The 24496-nt window shown below is 40.6% G+C and overlaps 1 protein-coding gene across 26 annotated transcripts in view; it reads left to right on the top strand.

Moving 5' to 3' along the window:
- The window catches only part of KIAA1217 (KIAA1217 ortholog), a 495122-nt gene that overhangs the window by 385929 nt on the left and 84697 nt on the right, over positions 1 to 24496 (top strand). For 23 of the 26 annotated variants that reach the window (XM_032244105.1, XM_032244082.1, XM_032244104.1 and 20 more), the window contains one exon: positions 527 to 620. In XM_032244105.1, the coding sequence (XP_032099996.1) occupies positions 527 to 620 (94 nt within the window). Of the gene's footprint in view, positions 1 to 526; positions 621 to 10211; positions 11266 to 24496 lie in introns of those variants that run through there. The other 3 variants (XM_032244109.1, XM_032244100.1, XM_032244103.1) reach the window with 2 other exon arrangements.

Here is a 24496-nt window from a genome sequence, read left to right as displayed (position 1 = left end):
TTGTTTTTTCTTTTTTTTCTGGACTAAAGATACCTTTTCTTTCCCTTGCCGAAAGTGTTTGAAGGCAAAAAAAAAAAAAAAAATTCTTTCATGTGCATTCATTAGATAAGAAGCGAACCAGGTGTTTGGGAAAAGTAAACAATTAAATATTTAAATATTAACCAAATCTCTTTGAATGTATTGTAAATGTTAGAACTTTATTTTTTTTTTAAGTGTTAGCTTTCCATATTCGGAATCTTGAAAGAAAGTTCATGCTACCCAATATTTATGGGTGGGGAGCTGTACTGGAGGAATAATACTTTCCTGAGGAATGAGAAAACGAGAGAAAAGCTGAAGTCATTTTTCTTCTTCTTTTCCTTATTTATAATTGCCTATTTTATGGTCCTATAACTTTTGACTGGAGTATTGTAGATAGCCTTTGGATTGTCTGTTCATGTTTTTTACCTGATCTTTAAGGGCAGGCTAAGAAAATGGCCAAAGTCAGGCTTCTTTCATCTGCCATAGTTATTGATGTTTTTGATTCCAGGAATATTCAAGACAGATCACTCCTCAAAGTGTACAACAAGGATCCCGCACATGCATTTAATCACACACCAAAAACGATGAACGGAGACATGAGGGTAAGTGTTTCTGTCCTGTTTTGAATTTTATTCAGTGGGTCAATGCCTCGTTCCTCTTGCTTGTACTCCTGATGTAATCATACTCTACAACCAAGTGTTGGGGGGTGTTCCACACTCATCTCACCTGGGGGATCGTTATTTGTTCTTGGTAGAGATTTCCTGGTTATTTAGGACAAAAGGGATTAAAATAAGGCTTGACACATCCTAATTGATCTTTAAGTATGGAGTTATGTCCTCACTTTAAAATTCTGAAAATCCTCCTATAAAAGGGTTCCTAGTCCATAATACATTAACCGGCTCAGAAGATCTCTTGCATTTTTTTCTTCCAATAAAGCAAAACTAACATATAATCAGGCAAACAACAAGGTACACAATTGCATGGAAAATCTATTCGTGTTCTTACATTAGCTCTTCCAAGTCCTAACATTCTAGTTCAATTTCTCACCTTCTAATTCAGGGGCTACCCTGGAAGAATTTTGTTGTTGTGCTGTCTTAAATATTATCAGATCTTCTCTGAACCATGTTGAGGGCATAATACAAAAATCTGCATGATTTGGGAACTAAAAATCTCTAGATTTAGATTGTCTCAGGAGATTATCTGAACATTCAAAGCATGCAGGGATGTTTTGAAGGAAAAGGAGAAACTGAAAAAGCAGATTTAAGATCACATTAATGCTGGTCCACTAGAAAGGGATTGAGTTTCTAAAAATAATGCTACATTCCTCTGTAGCAAAAATGGGAGGTAAAAAGAAGATTAGCTTCTCAGCTGTACACCCTCTACACACACACACACACACACACACTCTCTCTCTCTCTCTCTCTCTCTCTCTCTCTCCCCCCCCCCCCCCCACTCCCCCTTAGAAGACACTGTGCCATTTTTTTCTCATCTTTTCTACAGATTAGCACTTGGCTGGATGTTTAAGTTTAACTAGAAAAAAATAAATGATTACCTTTTATTGCTAAAGAAACCCAGACACTATTCTGTCCTGGAGTTGTAGTTTTGCTTCTGAGTGCGGCTGTCTCTGCTCCTGATAGCACGTATTAGTTTCCTCTTGCTGTTGTAATAAATTATGGCAAATTCAGTGGCTTAAAACAACACAGATTTACTCTCTTACAGTTCTAGAGTCTGTGGACTGACATAAGTCTCACTGATCTGACATAAGGGGTTACCAGCAGGTGTGCATTCTTTTCTGGAGGCCCTAGAGAGAATTCTTTTTTTCCCCCCAGCTTCTAGAGGCCACTGACATTTCTTGGTTTGCTGTCTTCTTCCTCCATCCTCAAAGCCAGCAAGATAGCTTCCCTCTGACCCTGCTTCCGTGGTCACATCTCTAACCCTCCCGCATCCACTGTTTTTCAGTTTGTTTGTTTTGAGACAGAGTCTTGCTCTGTCGCCAGGCTGGAGTGCAGTAGCGCAATCTCGACTCACTGCAACCTCCGTTGCCTGGGTTCGAGGATTCTCCTGCCTCTGACCCCCAAGTAGCTGGGACTAGACATGCGCACCACCACACCTAGCTAACTTTTGAATTTTTAGTAAAGATGGGGTTTCACCATGTTGGCCAAGATGGTCTCAATCTCTTGACCTCATGATCTACCTGCCTCAGCCTCCCAAACTGCTGGGACTATAGCCGTGAACCACCGCACCCAGCCAACTTTTAAAGACACTTTAAGACTTTGAGCCTACCCGATACTCCAGAAAAATCTTTCTCTTTCAAGTTCAGCTGATCAGCAACCTTTACTCTCCCTTTTCCATGTAACTTGATGTAAGTTTGGAGGGCTAGGATGCAGATATCTTTAGGGGACCACCATTCTGCTTTCTATATGGGGTAAATTTAGAACCACAAAAGAGGCCAGCAGATCTAGCTGGAAATGCTGGGAGAAGATCTGTGTCATTCTGGACTGGAATATGAGTGATGACATTGTGGGATCAGAGCCTACACTTCTGGAGGAAAAGGCCTCTCACGTACTCAACTGCTGTTATTTTTATGTCAGAAATGATGTGTGACTTGAATTGAAAGCTGTGTCACTACTTCAGAAATTCTAGGATTTTGAGGTTTATTTCGCCACTTTATATGTAAACCGGAGCCACATGGAGACAGATTGAGTCATGCCAATCGTGAAGCATGGACTAAATATTACAGCACCATTTGCCTTTTATTACTTTCTTATTCTCTTTTGCGGAGACATTCATCAATGTCTTTGCTCCTTGAATATCTGTTTTTGCTATGTCTAGCCTTCACACTGGAGTTCCATGGTGCTGAGAGTTCTGTTCCTGTCACATAGAGCCATTTCCACACAGGTTCCCCAGAATCGCCTCTGAGAATCTTGTTTGTGGCTAGCAGGACCCCTGTTTTAACCCTCCAGTAGCTCTGGTTCCTATGTAAGGACCAGTAGTGAGGACTGAGAGAATCAAATATTGACCATATGATCAAAGCTGATCAGAATGCAGAACACGTGCTATGGGTTTCTGCAGACTGGTTCTGTTTTTACTTGAAGATGAAACCCTGCTGATCCTTTTTTCTGGGTTACCCAGAGCCTACTTTAAACGCTCGTTTTGTGTGTGTCAGAAACTCAACCGTTGTCCCCAAATGAAGGGACAATAACTGTTTACCGTTTAACCAACAGAAAAGCTTTTATGTTTCAATCCCAATTACTTAGAAATGAGAAGTGGAAAGCTGTTTCAAACCCAGCTAGGTGTGATCATGCCTGCAGTTTGCAGCTTGGTTCCTGTTCATAGATTGCAGACACTAAAAGGCATGGAATTCAGCTGCCCTCACCTTTTGGCTCTGCAGGTTGGAATTCTTTTTCCTTTCTTGATGAATGTGGTTGCATTGCCATGAAAGGGCAGGAAGCTTTGCTGAGCCCTGCCTCTGGAGCCCAGCTGCACAACCTACTGCCGATGGTGGAGAGCAGAAATAGAGGACAGAGCAAGGATCAATTGTTGTAGACTAAACCACACTGCAGGGTGGAGTTAGGAAGTTCCATCCTCCCATATGTTTGCAATGTGAGCGTGGCCATGAAGGAATTCGACGCTAACTACTCACATGAGTCAGTCACTGCAGTCCTGCCCCTCATGTCATTAGACCTCACTCCCCAGCCTCTGGAGACAACCTGGGACAGACCTCCCAGCTGCCTGCTTATGACCAGTAAACATGCATGTCATGAAAAACATCAGCTGGAATGAACAGAGGGACAGCAACAGTCACACAGGAACTTCTCAGGGGCACCTGAGACTTTTCTTAAGCAATGAATGCAATAGCTTGCCTTTGAAAGAAAAGACAAGGTAAAACTCTCCTTCTAAAACAATCGGTCTTCCCAGAGCAGTTTTATGATTGGAAATGTGCTACTTAGAAAGCGTGCTAGACTAGGCCTCAGGATGGGCATGGAATGAACGCGTGGTGGGGAAAATGTGTATCTAGATTTTCATCCAGCATCTAGCTGAGCATTTTTGAGGCTGGTCTGTCTAAGGAGACTCGTGGTTCTTGGGTGGAACTCAGCACACCTGGCTCCTGTTTCTCTACCCACCACCCTGATCTAATTTAATTGCATGGCTTTTGTTTCCTTACATCACATAGGAGCTTTGATAATTCGGTTCCTAAGGGACTGAGCTCACCATATGGAACAGGCCCTTTTGCAAAATTTATATATGTACTCACAGCGTTTTAAATTCACAAATGTACAACTCGAAGATGGAACCATTCCATTTCATGACTCTCAAAAAGTACACTTTTTTCCATACCAGCAGTTCGTTGAAGGAATTGGACAATTGTCCTGCTTTCAGGGTGACTTGCTAGTCACCAAAACTGTGGCTCTTTCACAGTGTGGGGGCTTCTCCACCTTCTTCTGTGCTGTAAGACAGCTTTCCAAGATTCTCAGCTCTCATCATTTAACACTCTCCCTCTCCTCTGCTTCCTTTAATTTCTCTTGCCTGTCTCTGATTTTTACTTGTATATGGACAATTGCCAGATTGGCCCTGCCTCTTAAATTATTCCCTAAAACCCAAAGTAATTGCTGCCTCCCAGTCCTCTTCTACTGAGCTTTGTGTTTGACACCAATGAACAGTCTCCTTAGAAATCAGTGGTCTCCATGGCACTGCTGTGTCTAAATTCCTTGTCTGTGTTCACAGACACCTCAGCCTCCTTCATTCCCTAGTTCTTCTTCCTCTTGCCTGTGTTCAAGCAGGCTTCTCTAGTTTTGGTTTTATTTGTTTTGTTTTGTTAAATATACTCTTTTTATCTGAACCTTTGCACTTCTGATTCTTATCTTAACACTTGTTTGACTATTACATCAATGTGGATGACCACTGAAACCGTATCCTGAGCTCTGCTTCTCTAGAATTCAAGACCCAAATGTTCAGCTTCTAAGTGTCTTCACATGAAGATTATTTCCACAGTTTCCAATGCATTCTGTTGAAGAAAGAATTCCTAATCTTTTTTTCCACTTTATTTATCTTTCTTGATTACCATTTGAAGAATGGAGGGGCTATGATGGCATGTGTGTGTGTGTGTGTGTACAAGCATGTGTGCTTGTGTGTGTGTGCCATGCATATTTTGGAGAATGTGGGAGGAGGAATGTAACATTATCAGTGATTCTTCTCCTGCCTGACCCTTGTTTTTCCATGCATCCAGATGGTCACCAGAGCTCATCCTCTCTACTCTGCAAGGCCTCTTACAGATGACCTTCCTGCCACTGCCTGTACGAATATTCTTACAAAAACTAACTTATTTGAGCGCTTATTAAGCACTTTTGTGGGATTTTTTTTTTGGGGGGGGAAGGGAGTCTCTGTCACCCAGCCTGGAGTGGCAGTGGCACAATCTCAGCTCATTGCAACCTCTCCCTCCTGGATTCAAGCCATTCTCCCACCTCAGCCTCCTGAGTAGCTGGGATTACAGGCGTGTGCACTACACCTAGCTAATTTTTGTATTTATAGTAGAAATGAAGTTTCACCATGTTGGCCAGGCTGGTCTTGAACTCCTGACCTCAAGTGATCCACCTGTCTGAGCCTCCCAAAATGCTGGGATTAAAGGCATGGTCCACCACACCCAGCCAGTAATTTTAATTATTTATTTAATCCTCAAGATAAAATTTTAAGGCAGGTCTTGGTATAAGACCCCCTATTTACAGATGATGCAATAGCTCCTTATGTTAAGAGGTTTTCCAAGGCCACACAGTCAGAGAGTAGCAGAGCTGATATTTAAGCCAAGACGCCGTAGCTGCCAAAATTAAAGCCTTCATTATTTCTCTACTGAGCCACCTAACAGTTCTTACTTCCCACAGCTCATTCTCCTGTTCTCTTTTTCCAAGTGTCTCAAATTCACTCTCCTTCTCTACATATCTGCTTTTTTTTTTTTTTTTTTTTTTTTTGAGACAGAGTCTTGCTCTGTCTCCCAGGCTGGAGTGCAGTGGCGCAAACTCAGCTCACTCCAACCTCCACCTCCCGGGTTCAAGCAATTCTCCTGCCTCAGCCTCCTGAGTAGCTGGGACTACAGGTGCATGCCACCATGCCCAGCTAATTTTTTTTTTTTTTTATATTTTTAGAAGAGACAGGGTTTCACCATGTTAACCAGGATGGCCTTGATCTCCTGACCTTGTGATCCTCCTGCCTCAGCCTCCCAAAGTGCTGAGATTACAGGCGTGAGCCACAGCACCCAGCCCCATATCTGCCTTTCAAAAATTCTACCCATCTAACATATTCCAGGACAATTGTCCAATTTCTTCAGCAAATTACTGGCATGAGAAAATGTGGGAGGGAGCGTGCTTAGGTTTCCCGGGGCCTACTGTACTATGATAACAAAGTGTGGCCTGCGCACCGTGTTCCAATTTTGAATAGAACAAAGCAACTGTAAAAGACATCTTTACAACTATTTGGGAAATTTGAACACGTTACGAATCAGGAGATGTTAAGGGATAGCTGGCATAATAATAGGTTGGTGGTTATGTTTTAAAAGATGGAACATACTAAAGTACTTACAGGTTAAATGACATGGCAAATGGGTCTTGCTTTAAAATACTGCAACAAACCAAGAAACAAAATAGGTAAAATGTTGAAAAACGTCAGCTGCATGATGGAGGTACCTTTTATTGTTTTCTCTACTTTTTTTGTTTTAAAATTTCCATAATAAAATGTTTGTTTTCTTTCCTTTTTCTTTTTTTTTTTTTTTTGAGACAGTCTCGCTCTGTTGCCCAGGCTGGAGTGCAGTGGCACGATCTCAGCTCACTGCAACCTCTGCCTCCCGGGTTCAAGCAATTCTTCTTCCTCAGCCTCCCGAGTAGCTGGGATTACAGGAGTGCACCACCACTCCTGGCTGATTTTTGCGTTTTTTAGTAGAGATGGGGTTTTGCCATCTTGGCCAGGCTGGTCTCAAACTCCTAACCTCAGGTGATCTGCCCACCTTGGCCCCCTAAAGTGCTGGGGTTACACATAGGAGCCACTGCGCTTGACCCATAATAAAATCTTTTACAAAATAATAAAAAACTTGCTTTTAGATCCCAAATAAAAGACTACCTACTCCAGGAAACCTTTCAGTAATGCTGTGTCAGAATTCATCTTTCCGTTTTATGGGCATGTGGCCTATCCATTTTGTGTTATAATCATTTAGCTGTGTGTCCATCTCATACAAAAGACTGTACATTATTCAGAGGCAAAAGCCATATTATGTGCTGGGTCATCTTCACATCCCTCTGAAAGCCAGTCATGGCATCTTAACCCTTGGTGAGTGCAGAGTAAACACTTGTTAAACAGGATTTACTGAGTCCCCTACTGATGGTCCTACAAATGCTATGTTATTCATTTTCTATCATTAATGAGAACCCACTGTAAAAATATCTCTCTGTTCTCCTCACCAGAAATAGTTCTGCTTCTCCTGGTTTATTTTTATCATATGGACACTTTGAATCTTGTAAGTGATCATTTTCCCTCTTTGTGTTGCTACTCTAAGGCTTAGAATTAAATTTGTGGCCCACCCACAGCAAGAGTGCAGGCATTTGTGGCGTGTGTTTTGTGTGTTGGCTTCATTCCTGGACTCTCTTTTTAATTTTCCTACTTTTATCTTCCTTTTGTTACACATTCCACTTTGACTTCTTTTTTCTGTGCAACCGTAAAAATGTATGGTTTCACAGAAAAAAAATTAACTCTATTATAATAAAAAAATTAACTCTATTAATTTCTTTGTGCAATCTATCAGGATATAAATAGTATTCATTCTCTACCATGGCTGTTCTAGATAGAAGATAGCAAACCTTTTTGTGTCTGCAGAGTAGGCAATGTGTTAAGTACTTTACATATTATTTAAATTAGTCAGTAATTCTGCAAAGGGGCTATGCTGGCTTCATTTTCACAGGTGATAAAACGGAAGCCAAAGAGGTCTTTCCCAAGCTCACACATCTGATCAATGTCAGACACTGGATTTGAACTTACTTCTTTCTGCTTCTTTATACACAGCTCGCAACCTCCCTTCCTTGATATTTCCATTTAAGTTTTGCAAGTTTTGAAGTGATGTTTCTACTAAGACTTTAGAACACATAAAATATCCTTTATTAACATTTGTTTCATTTCTTAATTTCATTACGCATCTATTTCATGGTATCTTTTTATATTTAATTTTGCTTCATTGTCTCCTCTTCTGAGCACACTGAAAATATACTTATGAAAAAGAAGAAAAGAAAAAGGAGTGAATTGCCCGTTTAGTACCTGTGTCTGCAGTGGCCGCTGAACTCAGAGCACTTTTTTCCACTGGGCAGTGTTCTGGTTGAGAAGAAGGTTTGGGATTCAGGGAGTATCAAGTCATCCCATTGAAACAAAAGGATCCCACAAAAATGGAAGTTTCAGAAAACACTCTTAGCTGACTTTCTTTATCTATTTAGAGTTCTCGACCCAGCGGTAATATCCCTTTCCCTCATGCAATGACAGTGGTTACAATAATAACACTTCTGATGTACTTTCACCATACTGAGCAGTTTGCTTGTATTTACTTCATTTGATTTTCACAGCTATACAATGTGAGAGGGATTCTTACCGTCCTCCTGTTTCAGAGCTGGAAGCTGAGGCTTAGAGAGGTCAGTGAACTTGCTCAAAGCCACCCAGCTAAAAAGAAGTGGGGCTGAATTTAGAGCCAGGCAGGCCAACTCTAGAATTGGCCTTTGTAATCACGCCTGTGGTCACTCCCATACTTTCCCACCACTGTCTTCATCAGCGTGTCCGTGAGTCATCTCCACATGTCCAGGGGCCACACATTTCTAAAGACCTAACCCAGAAACTATTCTTTTCATCAAGCCTCCCTCACTCTTCTCTTTCTAAACCTCCCCACTGAAATGGAGACCCTGTCCCTTCTTGAAACTTCCATAGAACGTCACCACCCTGCCCCGCTCTCCTTGTGCACTCACGTTTTCCTGTCTGTGTTGAGTTACTGATGCACACATCTTAAGTGTCTTTTTCAGCGCTAACCTTCTCCGGGACAGGGTCTCCATTTCATTCATCTTTATGCTCCCTGTGGCTCTCACGGACAATGCCCTAAGTAGATTCTCATTAAATACCTAGATAGAAAACGATACTTACTTTAGCCCTTTTCTATCACAAACCTTCAGTTAGTGCCTTATCTACTAAGATCAATACAATTATTTGTAAATGTACATGTTTGAGGTTTATAGCACATTACCTGATTTATCCCAGTATTGGCCACTGACCCAAATGAGAAACAAAAATGTTTGCCTTGCTTATGCCTGTAATCCCAGCACTCTCAGAGGCTGAGGCAGGCGGATCATGAGGTCAAGAGATCAAGACCATCCTGGCCAATATGGTAAAACCCTGTCTGTACTAAAAATGCAAAAATTAACAAGGTGTGGTGGCACACACCTGTAGTCCCAACTACTTGGGAGGCTGAGGCAGGATAATCACTTGAACCTGGGAGGAGGAGGTTGTAGTGAGCCGAGATCATGCCACTACACTCCAGCCTGGTGACAGAGTGAGACTCTGTCTCAAAACAAAAAAAAGAATGTCTGCCTTTCCTCAGTCCATCAGTATAATTTAATAGAAGTTAATAACCCTGAAGTTTAAGAATGACAGTAAAGAAAAAAATCTGCTTTGTCAGATTAAAATAAGCATTCATCAGAAACGTGCACTTATCTAACCTTTTGTGTGTGTGTTGGCAGGAGTGGACTTTTCGGAAGTTAAAGCCACCTGTGGGAGAAAGTAAGCTAAATCCCTAGATAACAAATCTAAATAAGATAGATCTGATTTTGCTGTGTTTATAATTCACTAGAACAAATCTTGCTTTTATTTTATTTTACTTTATTTTTATTATATTTTGAAGACAGCGTCTTGCTCTGTCACCCAGGCTGGAGTACGGTGGCACAATCATAGCTCACTGCAGCCTCGACCTCCCTGGCTCAAGTGAGCCTTCTGCCTCAGCTCCCGATTAGCTGGAACTACAGGCACACACCACCATACTTGGCTTATTTTCTAAATTCTTTGTAGAAACAGGGTCTCCCTATGTTGCCCAGGCTGGCTTTGAATTCCTAGGCTCTGGTGACCCTTTCTCCATGGACTTCCAAAGTGTTGGGATTATAGGCATGACCCACTGTGCCTGGCCCCTTGCTTTTCGATTGGGTTGATAGTCAGTATTGCAAATATCTCTAAACTTATAATGTGAGAGTGATGATTTTAGAACAGTTAACTTCATTACTGTAAGTGTTTACTGAGTCACTCGGCCATTGTGAGTCAGATCCTTCATCTGGTCTCCCTTCTCATGCAAGAGATACATTGGCAAAAAGCAGTAATGAAACAGACAATAATCAATTAACTCAATCATCAATAATGATATAGACATCTAAAACTTTTCACATTAGTTCAGGTTAGGTAATATCCTTGCCTGTGTTCTATAATTCACTGGAGTTAACACTATGAAACTCATTTATGAGTGATATACCTAATGATATATTTTTTATGTTGTGCTTTTCTGGAAGGCAAAAAGGTGTCTCTGTTATGATTGATAAGGAAGGACGCTTATGGAAATGATTAGCTAGGCAAACACATTTGAATGCAGTGGCTATCCAGAACATGGTAGATATTTTCTTGTTCCTACTTTGCTTCCAGTTATAAAGTCTTATTTTTTAAGAAGCAAGAAAAGGTAATATATGCACATCCGATATGCAGCTTCCAAGTGATACAAATCTCATCTTTCCTGCTGCGTGACTGCTTGCTTTTCCTTGTACTATTTTTTTAATTTTTTGTCATTGAGAGGTTATGACAACATGAGCCATATTGTATTTATAAACATCACGTGTTTCCTTGATATGGCTTGCAGTTTCTGCCAGACAGAACACATGGAAGAAACATTTCTCGTTAGCTCAGCATTGGTTTTAGTTATGCTGATTTCCGGGACAGGAAAAATGCCTTCCTACTCAGAATTAACTTTCATAGAGTAGAAACAAAACCTCTGAATGTCCGTGAAATAGTTTTAACAAGAGTGGATACTGCTCCTTTAAACCACATATTTTGACTAAAAGCTTCCTTCTGTAAAAAACCCAAGCCTTGCATTTAGTCACCGTGAAGACAGGCAAGGCTGAAAGCATTGGAGAGAGGGGTGGTTCCGAGGTCTCTGCAAGTCTAGAAAGTTTCTTCTAGAAAAGAAAAGCTCACCGAAAATGTAAGGTAAGGACTGTGCCTTTATGATAAGACATTTTCTTTAGAGTTTTTTTGTCATGCTCTGGCACATTTATCTTTCATTAACTTGTCTTCTGTATTCAAGTTCAATGCAATAGAGAAATGCAATTTTAGGTTTTATTTTAACTTCTTGCACACTGCTTAGAAGAAAACCTCTCTTTGTCATCGACATCATTCTGTTTTGTTAAAGTCCACTTAAATTAAACTGAGCTGTCTTCAATCTATAAATCTTGTGGTCTAGTTTCTGGTTAACCTTATAATTTGGAAAAGGATTTAAAGTGCCAGCATAGTTTGCTTTTACAGGTCTTGTTGATTTATGTGCTCTGTGACAGTTTTCAGTGTTTTCATGAAGATGTTGACTTGCATTCAGTTTCTGAGGCAAAGTCGATAATTTGAAGACATGGTACAGATGAGGAGGGAAAATCATATGTGTCCTTTAACATTCCAGGGAAAAATTATTTGGTGTTTTTATCTTTTGAAAATCACTTTAAATTTTTAAATAAAAATAGCCTTTATCCTGGTCTTGAAAAAATTTTAAAGAAATAGCAATTTAATCTGCATGAATCACATTAAAAACTTCTGCAGTTTTTAAATAACAAGCTTGATGTAACAAGCCTGTTATATCAGGTTTAATGATGGCCTGAAAAAGTCTGTGACAGAAATCATGTTTACTTGGGATAACTATTCTGTCAACTCTTGCAATAGTTCAGTCACAATATTTTGCATTGATTTCTTTTAAAGGAAGTTAATAAGAGCAATGTTCTTTTAAATCAGTCTGTTTCCTTTCAAAAATACATGTGTTCATGAATTTGCTTATTCATATTCCTGTGGATATCTTTATCCCAGTTTATAGATGAGTTAATATACGTGAGAAGTTATCCAATGTGGTTTACATATATCTATTATTTTATTTGATCGTCGTAATAACCCTATGGAATAGGTACTATTATACCCATTTTAAGATTGGAAAACCAAGGCTCAGAGAACAACAAGATCACACACTAGTAAGTAGCAGAGCTGGGATTTAAATCCAGGCTGACTGTCTTCCTTTTTAAGTCCTGGACAGCACAGCCTCCCTAGTAGCTGAGAGCTTCAGGTCTGTAATCAAATATAGATGACTTATCTTGAAAATAATAATAAATAAGTCATGTTTATGTGGCTTCAAGATAAACTATTTTGTACTTTTCTGGAATTTTCTTTTATTTTAGATCTGTAGCATCCAAAACCTAATATCACACTGGTTGTTTATCCAGGGACCTGGTTACAACTTACTCAGAGTGAAATGAAAACAGTGAACGGACAGCGTAGAGATAGGGAAAAGCACTTTGGATAAACGACTCTTTCCCCTTTACTACACAGACCTTTCCTGCTTTCTTCTTTGCTACATGGGCTGTGTGGTCATTAAAAAATGTTTCCGTAGGACAGAGCAGGGAGCTTGTTTGTGAGCTTGACTTGGAAGCCAGAAAGTATCTTTGAATGGAGACTGGCTAACTGCCTGCCCACTGCCCCTTCAAGCTGCGGCAGAGCTGTCAGGAGGGGGATGGGAAGAATGTTAAGACTGAAGGTGGGGGGCTCTGAAGTTAGGGCAGCTGGCTCAGCTGCCTGAGAACCTGAACTTCACCTTCAACATTGCTCTTCCCACCTCCTCCTGAAGATTGAGACATCAACACAGCAGCAAAAATATCCTGGTGATTTGTGATGCAAAGTAATTACTGCTAACAGCATCAACAGGGGAGGCAGCTGCTGGCAACACAGGCTGCAGGATCAAGGCTTCCAGCTCCGGTTCAGCATAAAATCCAGGATTGGCTACACAACCAACACAACTCAAAGTTGATTGGAGCAGAACCGTCCTTCTCCCCAGCAGGTACTAGGGTGAGCTCCGGAAGAGTTCTGAGCCGCTGCTGCCTGGAGCGCACTTGAGAGGGTTTTGCCACATCCTTCTGCCCTTTGATATCCAAGCCACATCCCTTTTGTTTGCTCTTATAAGTATAGATGTTGGCAGAAATTGCCTTTGACTGGGGGCATATGTCTGCATTTTCAAGTTGCACCCCTTGTACCTACATGTTCACTAGCTGGGGTTTTGCTTTTCTGTGTTCCTGTGGCTCCCCAGCAAGGCATCCCAAACCATACTAGGCTGTTATCTACCACATCAATCTAAGCTCCCTAGGTCCAAGATCCTACCCCATAGAAGGCTTCCAGGGGATCATTCTTCTCTTGATGCTTTTTCCAAAATTCCTCAAATGAGCATGTGTTACTTTTATATAAATTTGGGGTAGGCAGAAGAACATGCTAATCTTTTTTTTTTTAAGTGTTTTCAAGATACATTTTGGCTACTGTTAGCACATTTTCTCTCTGTCCTACTTTTTCTCGTGGGGTAGGTGATCTCTGCTTGCATGTGATTTGCGGGACTCATAGATACTCTGTCCACTTTTAAGGAACTAGAGCTGGCCACTGCAGATTTTTAATGGAGAAAGCAAACCTGACCTGCCTCACTGGTGCTCCCTCAAGAAACAGCCCTGAAATTCATAATAATTTTTTTAAAAGATAGTTAATGGGTACAGAAAAATCATTTAGAAAGAATGAATGAGGCCTGATATTTGCTAGCACAACAGAGTGATTATAGTGAAAAATAATTTAATTGTACATTTTAAAATAACGAATAGTGTAATTGGAATCTTTGCAACACAAAGGATAAATGCGTGAGGTGATGGACACCCCATTTACCCTGATGTGATTGTTACACATTGCATGCCTGTATCAAAATATCTCGTGTAACCCATAAATATATACTCCTACTATATCAGAACAAAAATGGAAAAAAGAAGGAAAGACACCTGACTTATTTGAAGTCATAGGGTTTTAGAAATAGAAAGAGGGTCGTAGGCATCATCTTTTGTAACCCATTTCCCTGTAACTTGAGACTCAGGAGGCCCGGAGTGGTTGGAGTGACGGGGTCAAAATCACAAAATAAAGCACTGACAAAAATAGGGCTGGATCTCACGTCATCATCCCCAAGACCAGACCCTTGTCTATATGCAGTGCCCTTTAGCCTGTTTTCTGCTTTTGTTCTCACCTGAGCTGGATCTTATGAGGTTTGTTGTCTTGACTGATTTAGGAAAACACTATTTGACTTAGCCATCTTTTATGATAGCTGAGTCTAGCCAGCTTTCACTCATCTTCTAGAAAGCAGGACAACTTTCTCTCTCTCTTCTGGATTATCTTACTAAAAGAGAATCAGAAATCCTGTAGTAAGGCCAGAGCTGATTAATTGGAAATACATGGGGCTGGACTAAAAATAAATGGATTTTAAACTAACCAGATTTAAATTACCCAGTATTTTTTATGGAAGGAGAATAGGCCATCATGTCAACTGAAAAATAGCAGCTGCTTCAAATTATGAGATACTTTGAATAAAGGAATATTGGCTCAAGAAGGTTGTACAGTTTTATGGCATTATTTTAAAAAACAGCCTCTTTGCTGTGGCAAATAGCTCCTGCAGTTATGCTATGTGAAATGTTAATGTATGACTCCTCACATTACTTTCAAAGTTGTTCACTACTTAGAACCAGTGATTTTAGTTGGCACCTAGAAAGACAGTTTGTAAATGGTAATAATTATATGATGTTGTTTTGAATGAATGTTGGAAAGGCAGGTAGCACAAAGAACTTCAGAGTTAATATTCATTAACTCCTTAAGTCACAATTATAATTCTTCGTCACAACTAAGAAGAAAAAAGTCAATTTAAAACTGACTTAAAGAAAATTATTAAATGATTGCTAGTACAGAAAGTATAAACATATAGCTAAAGTGGTGATGGTATCTTGTTAGTGCATGAAGGTTAAAAACCAAAGCTTTAAGGTGAAGCACAAATTGAGGTTTCAAGGAAGGGACAGGGTAAAACTTCATTTAAAGCATGCAATTGGCAAAAAAACAAACATTTTGATGTCCAGATGAAATCTAATTCTTCTCTAAGAGTTCTCAAAACCGTCAGCATCTTACTATTTGGCACAAAAGAAAAGCTACTCATTAAATCATTTTTTTAGCAGATTTACTTATTTAAGGTCTCTCCAGATAAAAGGTGTGACTACCCAGCTTGTCATTTAAGCTCGAGGACCTCTTTCCATTGTGCAGGTGGCCCTAACTCACTCCATATTCCTGAAACACAGAAAGTATGTTTGACTCAGTTGGTTGATCGACACATGTACTTGATTTCTTTCCTTTTTTTCTTTTCTTGTGACATCAAAGGTCATGTTTTGCCTTGTTCTAACATCACTCTCTGAACCAGTTCCTTTTCATATACTCTTGATAGAGTAGGAAGAGTCATCAAAGAACAACACAGCAATAAGCAATCATACCAATGCCAACAAGGGGGCAATTCAGAAATTGCAGGGGACTGATCTATAGTGTGCTTAAACTTCGATGCGTGATTTTCGTCAAATGTAGCACCTCTGATGCATAGGATTGGTGGTCAGGGTCTGATAGCTTCATCTAGAATGAGCATCTAGTGCCAGTCCTTGCACTCACTTGCAAGGAAGGAGGACCAGAATAGGGCATTCTGTAGATGGCTGACCCCTTGCAGTAGGGACTGGGGGATCGTGATGGATACATCATGGTTGGATATCCACAAAGTGTATACCATTTTCCCTTGCCTTTAAAAGCAAATCTAAAAATATATTTTCTAGCAGCTGTGTAACTACAAAAAAAAAAAATCTGCTCCACTGCAACACAGTTTACTCACCAGATATCTGCAGGGTTCAGACCTTAATGCTTCAGAAATTTGCTGCAGATTTTACTGTATATATTTAGACCAAGGAGCCTATTAGCTTGCAATCTGAGAGAACCTCTGCATTTTCATGAAAATGAGAAATGTGGCACTGTTGGCAACCTCCAGCTATAATTATGTTAATCTGACCATTTTAAGACCGAAATATGTTGTTTTAAAATGTTTCTGTATTTTTATTATTCGTAACAATGATCTGAAGAAATTTACTGAAATGCTAATAAGTTTCTATTCAGTATCACTTTGAGACTAGAACATAAAAATGAGTCAGATGTGGAATTTTGATATTTTTAATTTTGGCACAGAATTTTTATCGACAGATACATACTCATATACATGGAGTATCTTAATATAAAAACTACCCAAATATAATTTTAAATATAGACACAGTGAGTATATGTGCAAAGCTGTCTCGGCAGATACGTGCAATAACAAAACATCTCTACATTTGCATTAAATTCCCAATTTTTGCTGTGCCAAAAATCAATTTTAAGTATTATTATAAGATAAATGTTTTTCTATCAAGAACCATGCTAGAGCACCCAGATCTCTATTTTTAATATAAATGTGGGGCAGGACTAGAAAGGATAATGTAGTCGAAATCCCAAGAGCCTCTAAACACGCATCTTGAGCTAATTAGTTCAGCTTCCGCTTCACCAACCAAAACTTGCATCCTGGCCATAGACAAGTAATGACACGGATTCTCTTTTCATTCACAAAAGAAATGTTCCCCAGGTGGTAAGATGGGAATGATCCAGTGCTGAGATGTGGGTAATCACCCATCTCACAGTGATTATAAATAATTGAAATGTGAGTCTATTTGTTGTTGTACCACTATTAAATGAATCAGGAGTCTTTTATGTAGCCTGATTTGGGTTCAGAATGATCAATTAATTTGGAAATGGGAATGAGGAAAAGTACTATTTTTTTTTTTTTTTTTTTTTTTTTTTTTTTGAGACGAGTCTCCCTCTGTCTGTCACCCAGGCTGGAGTACAGTGGTGCAATCTTGGCTCACTGCAACCTCCGCCTCCTGGGCACAAGTGATCCTCCCACCTTAGTCTCCCAAGTTGCTGGGACTAAAGGTATATGCCACCCCACCAGGCTAAATTTTGTATTTTTTGTAGAGATGGGGTTTTACCATGTTGCCCAGGTTGGTCAAGAACTCCTGAGCTCAAGCAATCCACCACCCTTGGCTTCCCAAAGTGCTGGGATTACAGGCATGAGCCATCATGTCCAGCCTGGACCATTTTTCTCAAAGATGGTGTCTTTGGAGTATAATACAGTAGAATTTTCTTACATTGGCTACATCCAAAGTCTTCATTCTTTTGCCAGTTCTTGTACCTCAAAAAAGAATGTGTCATTCTTTTCATCCTCCTGTGAATATATTCAAGTGAGTATTTTTTGTTTTATTCATTTTCTTCTGCCTCACAGCTCACTGAGTGAGCCCCTGAATGTTTGCTGATGATATCAGTAATCATGCGTGCATAGTGATACAACAGTGATGGAACTCATTAGGTATTCACAGCACTAGAAGAGAAAGTGCAAGAAGGTTTTCCTGAACCAACTAAGTAGCTGAATCAGAGGCTCAGAGAATTTCAGTGTCAGGACTACAGTCACGGTTATGAGACCAGAGCCAAGAAGAGACTCCCAGTGGAGAGAAACCAGGCCTTTAGAGTCATAATCCGGTGCTCGCTCCACCACACCCCACTGCATTCCTCGAGATGATGGTGTGGATGAGTACTGATTGATGAGGAGGATTAAACCCTTTTTTTTTTTGAGACAGAGTCTTGCTCTGTCACCCAGGTTAGAGTGCAATGGTGCCACCTCAGCTCACTCCAACCTCCGCCTCCCAGGTTCAAGTGATTCTCCTGCCTCAGTCTCCCGAGGAGCTGGGATTACAGGCAGCCCCCTACCAAACCCAGCTAATTTTTGTATTTTTTTGTAGAGACGAGGTTTCGCCATGTTGACCAGGCTGGTCTCAAATTCCCCAAGTGATCCACCAGCCTGTGCCTCCAGAAGTGCTGAGATTATAGGCTTGAGCCACCAAAAAAAAAAAAAAAAAAAAAAAAAAAAAAAAAAAGGAAACTAATTTGTATACTTCAGTGCATTAGAAGAGGAGTCATCAAAATGGCACCAGTGTCTTGCTGCCCTAATTTTAAGAAATCCCTTCCATTTATTGTCACTTATCATGTTGCCCTAACGTTGCTATTCAGAAAAGTAAAGATAATGAAAAAAAAAAAAAAAAAGAGCTGGGGAAGTTTGGGTTGAGCATTAGGGGAAGATAAGCTACCTTTGGTTCAGCTTGGAGGTTGTTTCTCTTTGAAGTGAGTTGAAAGCTGTTGGTGCTAATCAGGAACTTTTGTTTTGTTTTTGAGATAGGATCTTACTCTGTCCTCCAGGCTGGAGAGCAGTGGTGTAATCATAGCTCACTGCAGCCTTGAACTCCTGGGCTCAAACCATCCTCCCACCTCAGCCTTTCAAATACCGAGGGTACAGGCATGCACCACCATGCCTGGCTAATTTTTAAAATTTTATTTTTGCAGAGACAGGGCCTTGCTATGTTGCTCAGGCTGGTCTCAAACTCCTGGCTTCAAGCCATCCTCCTGCCTTGGCCTCCCAAAGTACTAGGTCTACAGGTGTGAGCCACTCTGTGCTCAGCCCTAATCATGAACTTTGAAAAGTGCTCCATAGATTACAAAGCAATTTTCATCAATTGCCTTACATCCTGTGTGGCAGAGAAGTCTTTTATTCCTAGAGGCAATGGGTAAGAAGAGCAGCTGGACAGCGTGTACCCCTTACCCTATGTGGGCACTTTGTTATATGGAGCATGACTTAATGACTTGCTGCCCATTCTGTCTCATGAGCTACTCAGTGTCAGGAGTACAGGGCTTGACTTAAACGTAGGGGTGCTCAAAGGCCCACCTGGCAGTTTGTTGTTGGGACACAGGGAAGCAGATTGTGTCTCTGAAGAGGAGGTGCATGTCAGTATCAGAACCTGGTGGGGAAGAAGAGATTGGTCAATATTTGGCTAAACCCCTTTAGCTGTTGGTGCAGCTAAAGGCATGGCAGGGCGTGGGCGGAGATGGCTGCCAAGCCCGGCCTCAGGGCATGCACAGTTCCCAAACTGGTTGTCATTGAGGCTGTTATTTATCCAAATAAGGAGAAGCAGTGGTTTTGCTGACCATCTCAGATTTCTAAGCCATGTTCCCTGGCCGGCTGGCTGGCTGACTTGCTATTTGAACTGAAAACACAAAGGTATTTCTTTGAAATGGAGCTGTCTTGTGGGGCTCGTGGGTACCCTAGAGTCATTATTTGGAGGAAGTTTTTTTCACTCCCCACATTTGTAGATAACATGAGCATGGCTTGGTCTATTTTACCCTTCTCTTGTGACTTTTGCAACACTCAATAGAGATGGATCTGATTTTGAACAAAAATAATACTCATTTTCAGAGGTTCTTGAACCACCGCCCTGAAGAGAATTCAAAGGTCAGACCTCCACGCTGATTTCTTAACACTAAAATGAAAGATTGTTCTAGCACTTCATAGATCCTGGCCCTGTTATTGAAGTCTCTGAGCCCCAGTTTGTTCATCTGTGAATTGGGAATTATAACGTATCTGATGGGAATGAGATGAGAATTAAATGAGGTAGTTTTGGAAAGCGTTAGTAAATAGGAGGCCTCCCAAAATAATCATTTCCTTCCCTATTTCCATCTTCTCCTGGTGGATTTAGTTGACAATATTTATAATAGAGAAATTCTAGATAATTATGATTGCTACCCAAAGGACTTAACCAAGCTCACAATAGAATAGAGATCAAAGAGTCCACCCTGGACCAGCAGGTCAGCATCACCTGGGGACTTGTTAGAAATACAGATTCCTCAGCACCACCCCAGACCTTCTAAATCAGACACAGTGGATGTGAGACCCAGTAATCTGATTTAACAAACTCTCCCGGTGATTCTGATGCCCACCGTCTGAGAGTTGGAGAACCACTGTCCGAGAGTAACTCACTGGTTGGGTCAGTAGTCTAGCCATTCCTCCAGGTCCCCTGGACTTTCATACCCCTTGTCCTTGACCATGGCTTAGTTCCTGCCTGGAATACCTAAGAAAGAAACCTCTTTCTTACTTGCTGAAATTCTACTCATCATTCATGAACCCATTCTCACCTCTTCAGAAAAGTGTTCCTCAGCCACCCCCATCATAAGGCTCTCATTCTTCCAGGAACTACCAAAGTATTTGTCTCTTGTACTCATCTGACGCTTGGCAAAGTTATTCTTGCTTTGTCATATTTTAATGTTCAGGTACATGCCTTATTTTTTCTACTAGAATATAAGTTCTTCAAAGTAGAAATTGTGTCTTACAGATCCCTTTTCCCTCATCGGCCTTAACCCTGTGGTTTGTCTATAGGTAGCTACTCAGTAAATATGCGGATCCACAGAATCTCATCATTGGAATGGGTCTTAGAGAAATTCTACATGAGACTTCTTATTTACAGATAAAGAAAGGGATGTTGGCCAGGTGTGAGGGTTAACGCCTATAATCCTAGCACTCTAAGAGGCCTAGGCAGGAAGATTGCTTGAGGCTAGGAGTTTGAGGCCAGCCTGGGAAATGTAGTGAGATCTCATCTCTACAAAAAAAATTTTTTTTAATTAGCTGTGCATGGTAATGTGCACCTGTAATCCCACCTATTCAAGAGGCTGAGATGGGAGGATCACTTGACCTTAGGAGTTCAAGGCTGCCGTGAGCTGTGATCACACCACTGCACTACAAATTGAGCAACAGATGATAAGATCTTGTCTCTTTAAAAGTAAAAAAAGGAAAAAGAAAGAAAGAAAGAAACAATGTTAACGCCTGGACCAGAATGCAGGTTCCAGGATTCCCTATTTAGTGTTCTTCCCCCATCACCCTGCTGCACAGACTGTGGAGAAACACACCTGGGGGCTTTCAGAGCCACTGGCCTGGCCCCAAAACTAGCAGGTGCTGTCGTGTTCTCTGCCACAGTCTCCAACTAAATCCAAGGAAAGCAGATGGGTTTTTAAAGGTATACTCATTTAATTTATAAACCTGGAATCTCTTCGATTTTTTTTCATAAGTAATGAAAACTGGTAAAGTATAAATTTTTCATTCATAAGCCTATAAAATTGTGTAACAAATGGCATCAACTCGTCTTACACGTGAGAATTTCCCCAGCTCGCACACTCAGTATATCTAGGATACCCATGGAACTTCTTTTATTTTTGAAAGTTGCCATTCACAGTGGAGCAGGCAGCTCCTTTGAACCCAGGAAGAATTGGCGTGAGGGCTGTTTTGATCTGGGTCCCCACCATTGTTTTTTGCATGTTTATGTTGAGGCAAAATTGAACGTGGCAGATTTGTGAATTATTGTCTTTTGGTGTTATCCTCCGGGACTGTTCCCTCACACAATCCTTTCTTCTCTTGACACATGGGCTGATGTTGTTCAGCTGAGGATCAAAATAATGGCACAACTAAAACACCTTTCATCAGAAGTCATCCATAACATTCCCTTTAAAATTGGCTCCACAGACATAGCTCACCTTGTGCTGTATGTTTTTTCTTTTGCTTGATAATATAACCTACACATATCCTACTGAGATCAATGTGAAAACAGCAGAATGCGAGCCATGGAATGTGCTTCCTGTCGAAGAGCTAAGATGGTGACCCAGGTGCACAGAGTTGGTTTTGGAAAAGCTGTGATCGAAGAAGGAGGGGTGGTGAAGGGAGACCTGAGGCAGGCCTGAAGGGGTTAAACCTACTAGGGAGCAAGTGGTAATAAGAAGCTGAGACCACGCGAGGCCATGGGAAAGGAGTTATTATAAAAACAGACGTCCTGGTATTTGAGTAGCTCCATTGTGAGAAGACATTGACAGACCACGAATAAATGACCATATGGTTGGCATCTGCCATTCCCCAATGTGTTTACCACCATTTTCTCTCATGGGCTCTGAAAACCATCTCTCCTTTAAACTGCAGTTGTATAGCATGCAATTCTACATAGATCAACATCGACTCATTGTTTAAGTTTAGGTATATCATATCATCAAACAAAATATACATACATTTTAATTCGTACATTGTTATAATCATCCCAAAGTCATATAATGCTCTACCTAGCTATTTTTGTATCTATCATTTAAACTGCAGTTGTACAGCATAAAATTCTTTTTTTTTTTTTTTGAGATGGGGTCTTGCTGTGTTGCCCAGGCTAGAGTGCAGTGGTGTGATCTTGGCTCACTGCAGCCTCTGCCTCCTGGATTCAAGCAATTCTCCTGCCTTAGCCTCCTGAGTAGCTGGGATTACAGGTGCACGCCAACATGCCCAGCTAATATTTGTATTTTTAGTAGAAATGGGGTTTCACCATGTTGGCCAGGCTGGTCTTGAACTCCTGGCCTCAGGTGATCTGCCCACCTCAGCCTCCCAACGTGCTGGCATTACAGGCATGAGCCACTGCACTTGGCCATAAAGCCTAAAATTCTACATAGATCAACATCACCTCTTTGTGTAAATTTAGGTATGTCGTAACATCAAACTAAAATATATATACATTTTAATTCTCACATTGTTGCAATTGTCTAAAGTTATATAATGCTCTACCAAGCTGTTTTTGTTCACAACATAATCAATTTGGTAAGTTTCTCCAATGAAAGGTGTAGAACACAGTGATAGAGACCCTGTGACTCTGTGGGCGGTGCATGCATCTCTGAGGTGTGTGGTCCTGGAAATGTCACCCCATAATGGAATTAGGTTTATAATGATAAGGGATTTAAATCAGATAAGACTCAGATATTTTATTTCATAAGTAATCTGGTACCTGTGACTGATGATGACTTTGTGCATGTGTCTGTGCATACATATATGTAACTGATATGATATGGTGATAGCCATATAGTACTGAGTGATATATAGATAGGTACATATAATATACATAAGCATATTTACTGATATGTCTGTTGGTTAAATATAACTAATATATAACTAATTATATAACTTACTCATTTCGAGGCAAAAGATAAAACCTAAATATAAGAGAGGCTCTTACAATTAGAGGCTCAAGAGAAGCTCTAGATCGTTAGATCTAGGTCACCCAGTGAGAGGTCCAGTGATTCTTCTCCTTTGCTGTGAAAATCTGGACCTGTGAATGAAATGAGTGAGGTACTTCTCAGACAGACTTGTTCATGTTTCACACCAAGGCCAGAAATCAAATAAGGAATCCCTCAGTGATCCTTTGTGGGAAACCATGAACACCATTGTTCCTTGCAGAGTAGCTCGCAGTGTCCTGGAGTGCACAGCAGGTCACACTCAACCAGCCAAGGGGGCTGGGGCTCTTGCTGCTTCATTACTTAGCAGCTATGGGAAGCTGGGTGAGGTTCTTAACTCCCTGTACTTCTGTTTGCCAGCCATTCACATGGGGATAGGAACACCTGTCCTATATCTGTCACTGAGTTCTGGAGCCCATGAAATGTCACAATTGAGAGCCCTTTGTAAACTGCAAACTGCTGTGTGATTATTGGAGTGTTTGTGTAAGGTGAGCACAAGGATTTAAAATCCCTTGTTAGAATATGACATGTTACAAGCAAATAAAGCAATATATCCTATATGGCAACATGTGGTTGACAAGTTAAATAGGAGTTTCAGGAACTGTCATAAAGAGAAAAATAAAGGCACTAAAACATTGTAGTTGGGTGCCATAGATAACTTACTGGCATCAAATCTAGAAAACACAGAAAGGGAGTTGTGCATAAAAGAACAAGGTCGGTCCAGGAAATGGGTGGACGTGCCGAGATGGAGATAAGTCAAGAGAAGGAGTTATTTGTACCATCTGTTGCAAGTGGTATAAAGATGATATCATCTTACAAACTGTAACTATTTTAGGTACAAAAGGAGGTTGTCCTTGGCCTGGAGAACACAGGAGTAGCCCAGCAGAAGATTGTCAGTGAGAAGGACGTTTTTCTTTTATCCATCCTACAGTTCTGCACAGTTATTGATTGTGGCTTGGAAGCGAAATGATTTATTTAACATTACTTCTTTATTGTGTTCCAGATTGAGATCTTTAATCACTGTTGGGCCCAGGACTGGTCAGCCAGGTCTGGCTACTGGAGGACTCAGTAGAGTTCCTGTGTCAAAAGATTTATAGAAATAACGCTCATCTTGAATATAGCCATAAGCTCACCACTGACTGGACCATCTCTTTCCTGGGAATTAAATAATTTTGGCAGCAGTCTGTCTGCCTTATGTCTGGGAGACATTCCGTTTACAATCAAATGAAACAGTAGGCTAACTAAAATCTTACAAATGACAATCTTTCCAATTTTACCAATCCAAACAAGATGAATTTGAAATTTTTTCAATGTAATAATCCCTTCCCTTCCTAATATCATCTTCGTTTCTACAGGCACAGTTTAGATTTTCTTTGAGCAAATG

Source organism: Sapajus apella, unplaced genomic scaffold (genome assembly GCF_009761245.1).
Source record: "Sapajus apella isolate SASKATOON/1434 unplaced genomic scaffold, GSC_monkey_1.0 scaffold53, whole genome shotgun sequence".
Classification (NCBI taxonomy): domain Eukaryota; kingdom Metazoa; phylum Chordata; class Mammalia; order Primates; family Cebidae; genus Sapajus; species Sapajus apella.
The sequence above is the reverse complement of the archived record's forward strand: the minus strand, read 5'-3'. Positions and strand labels throughout refer to the sequence as shown.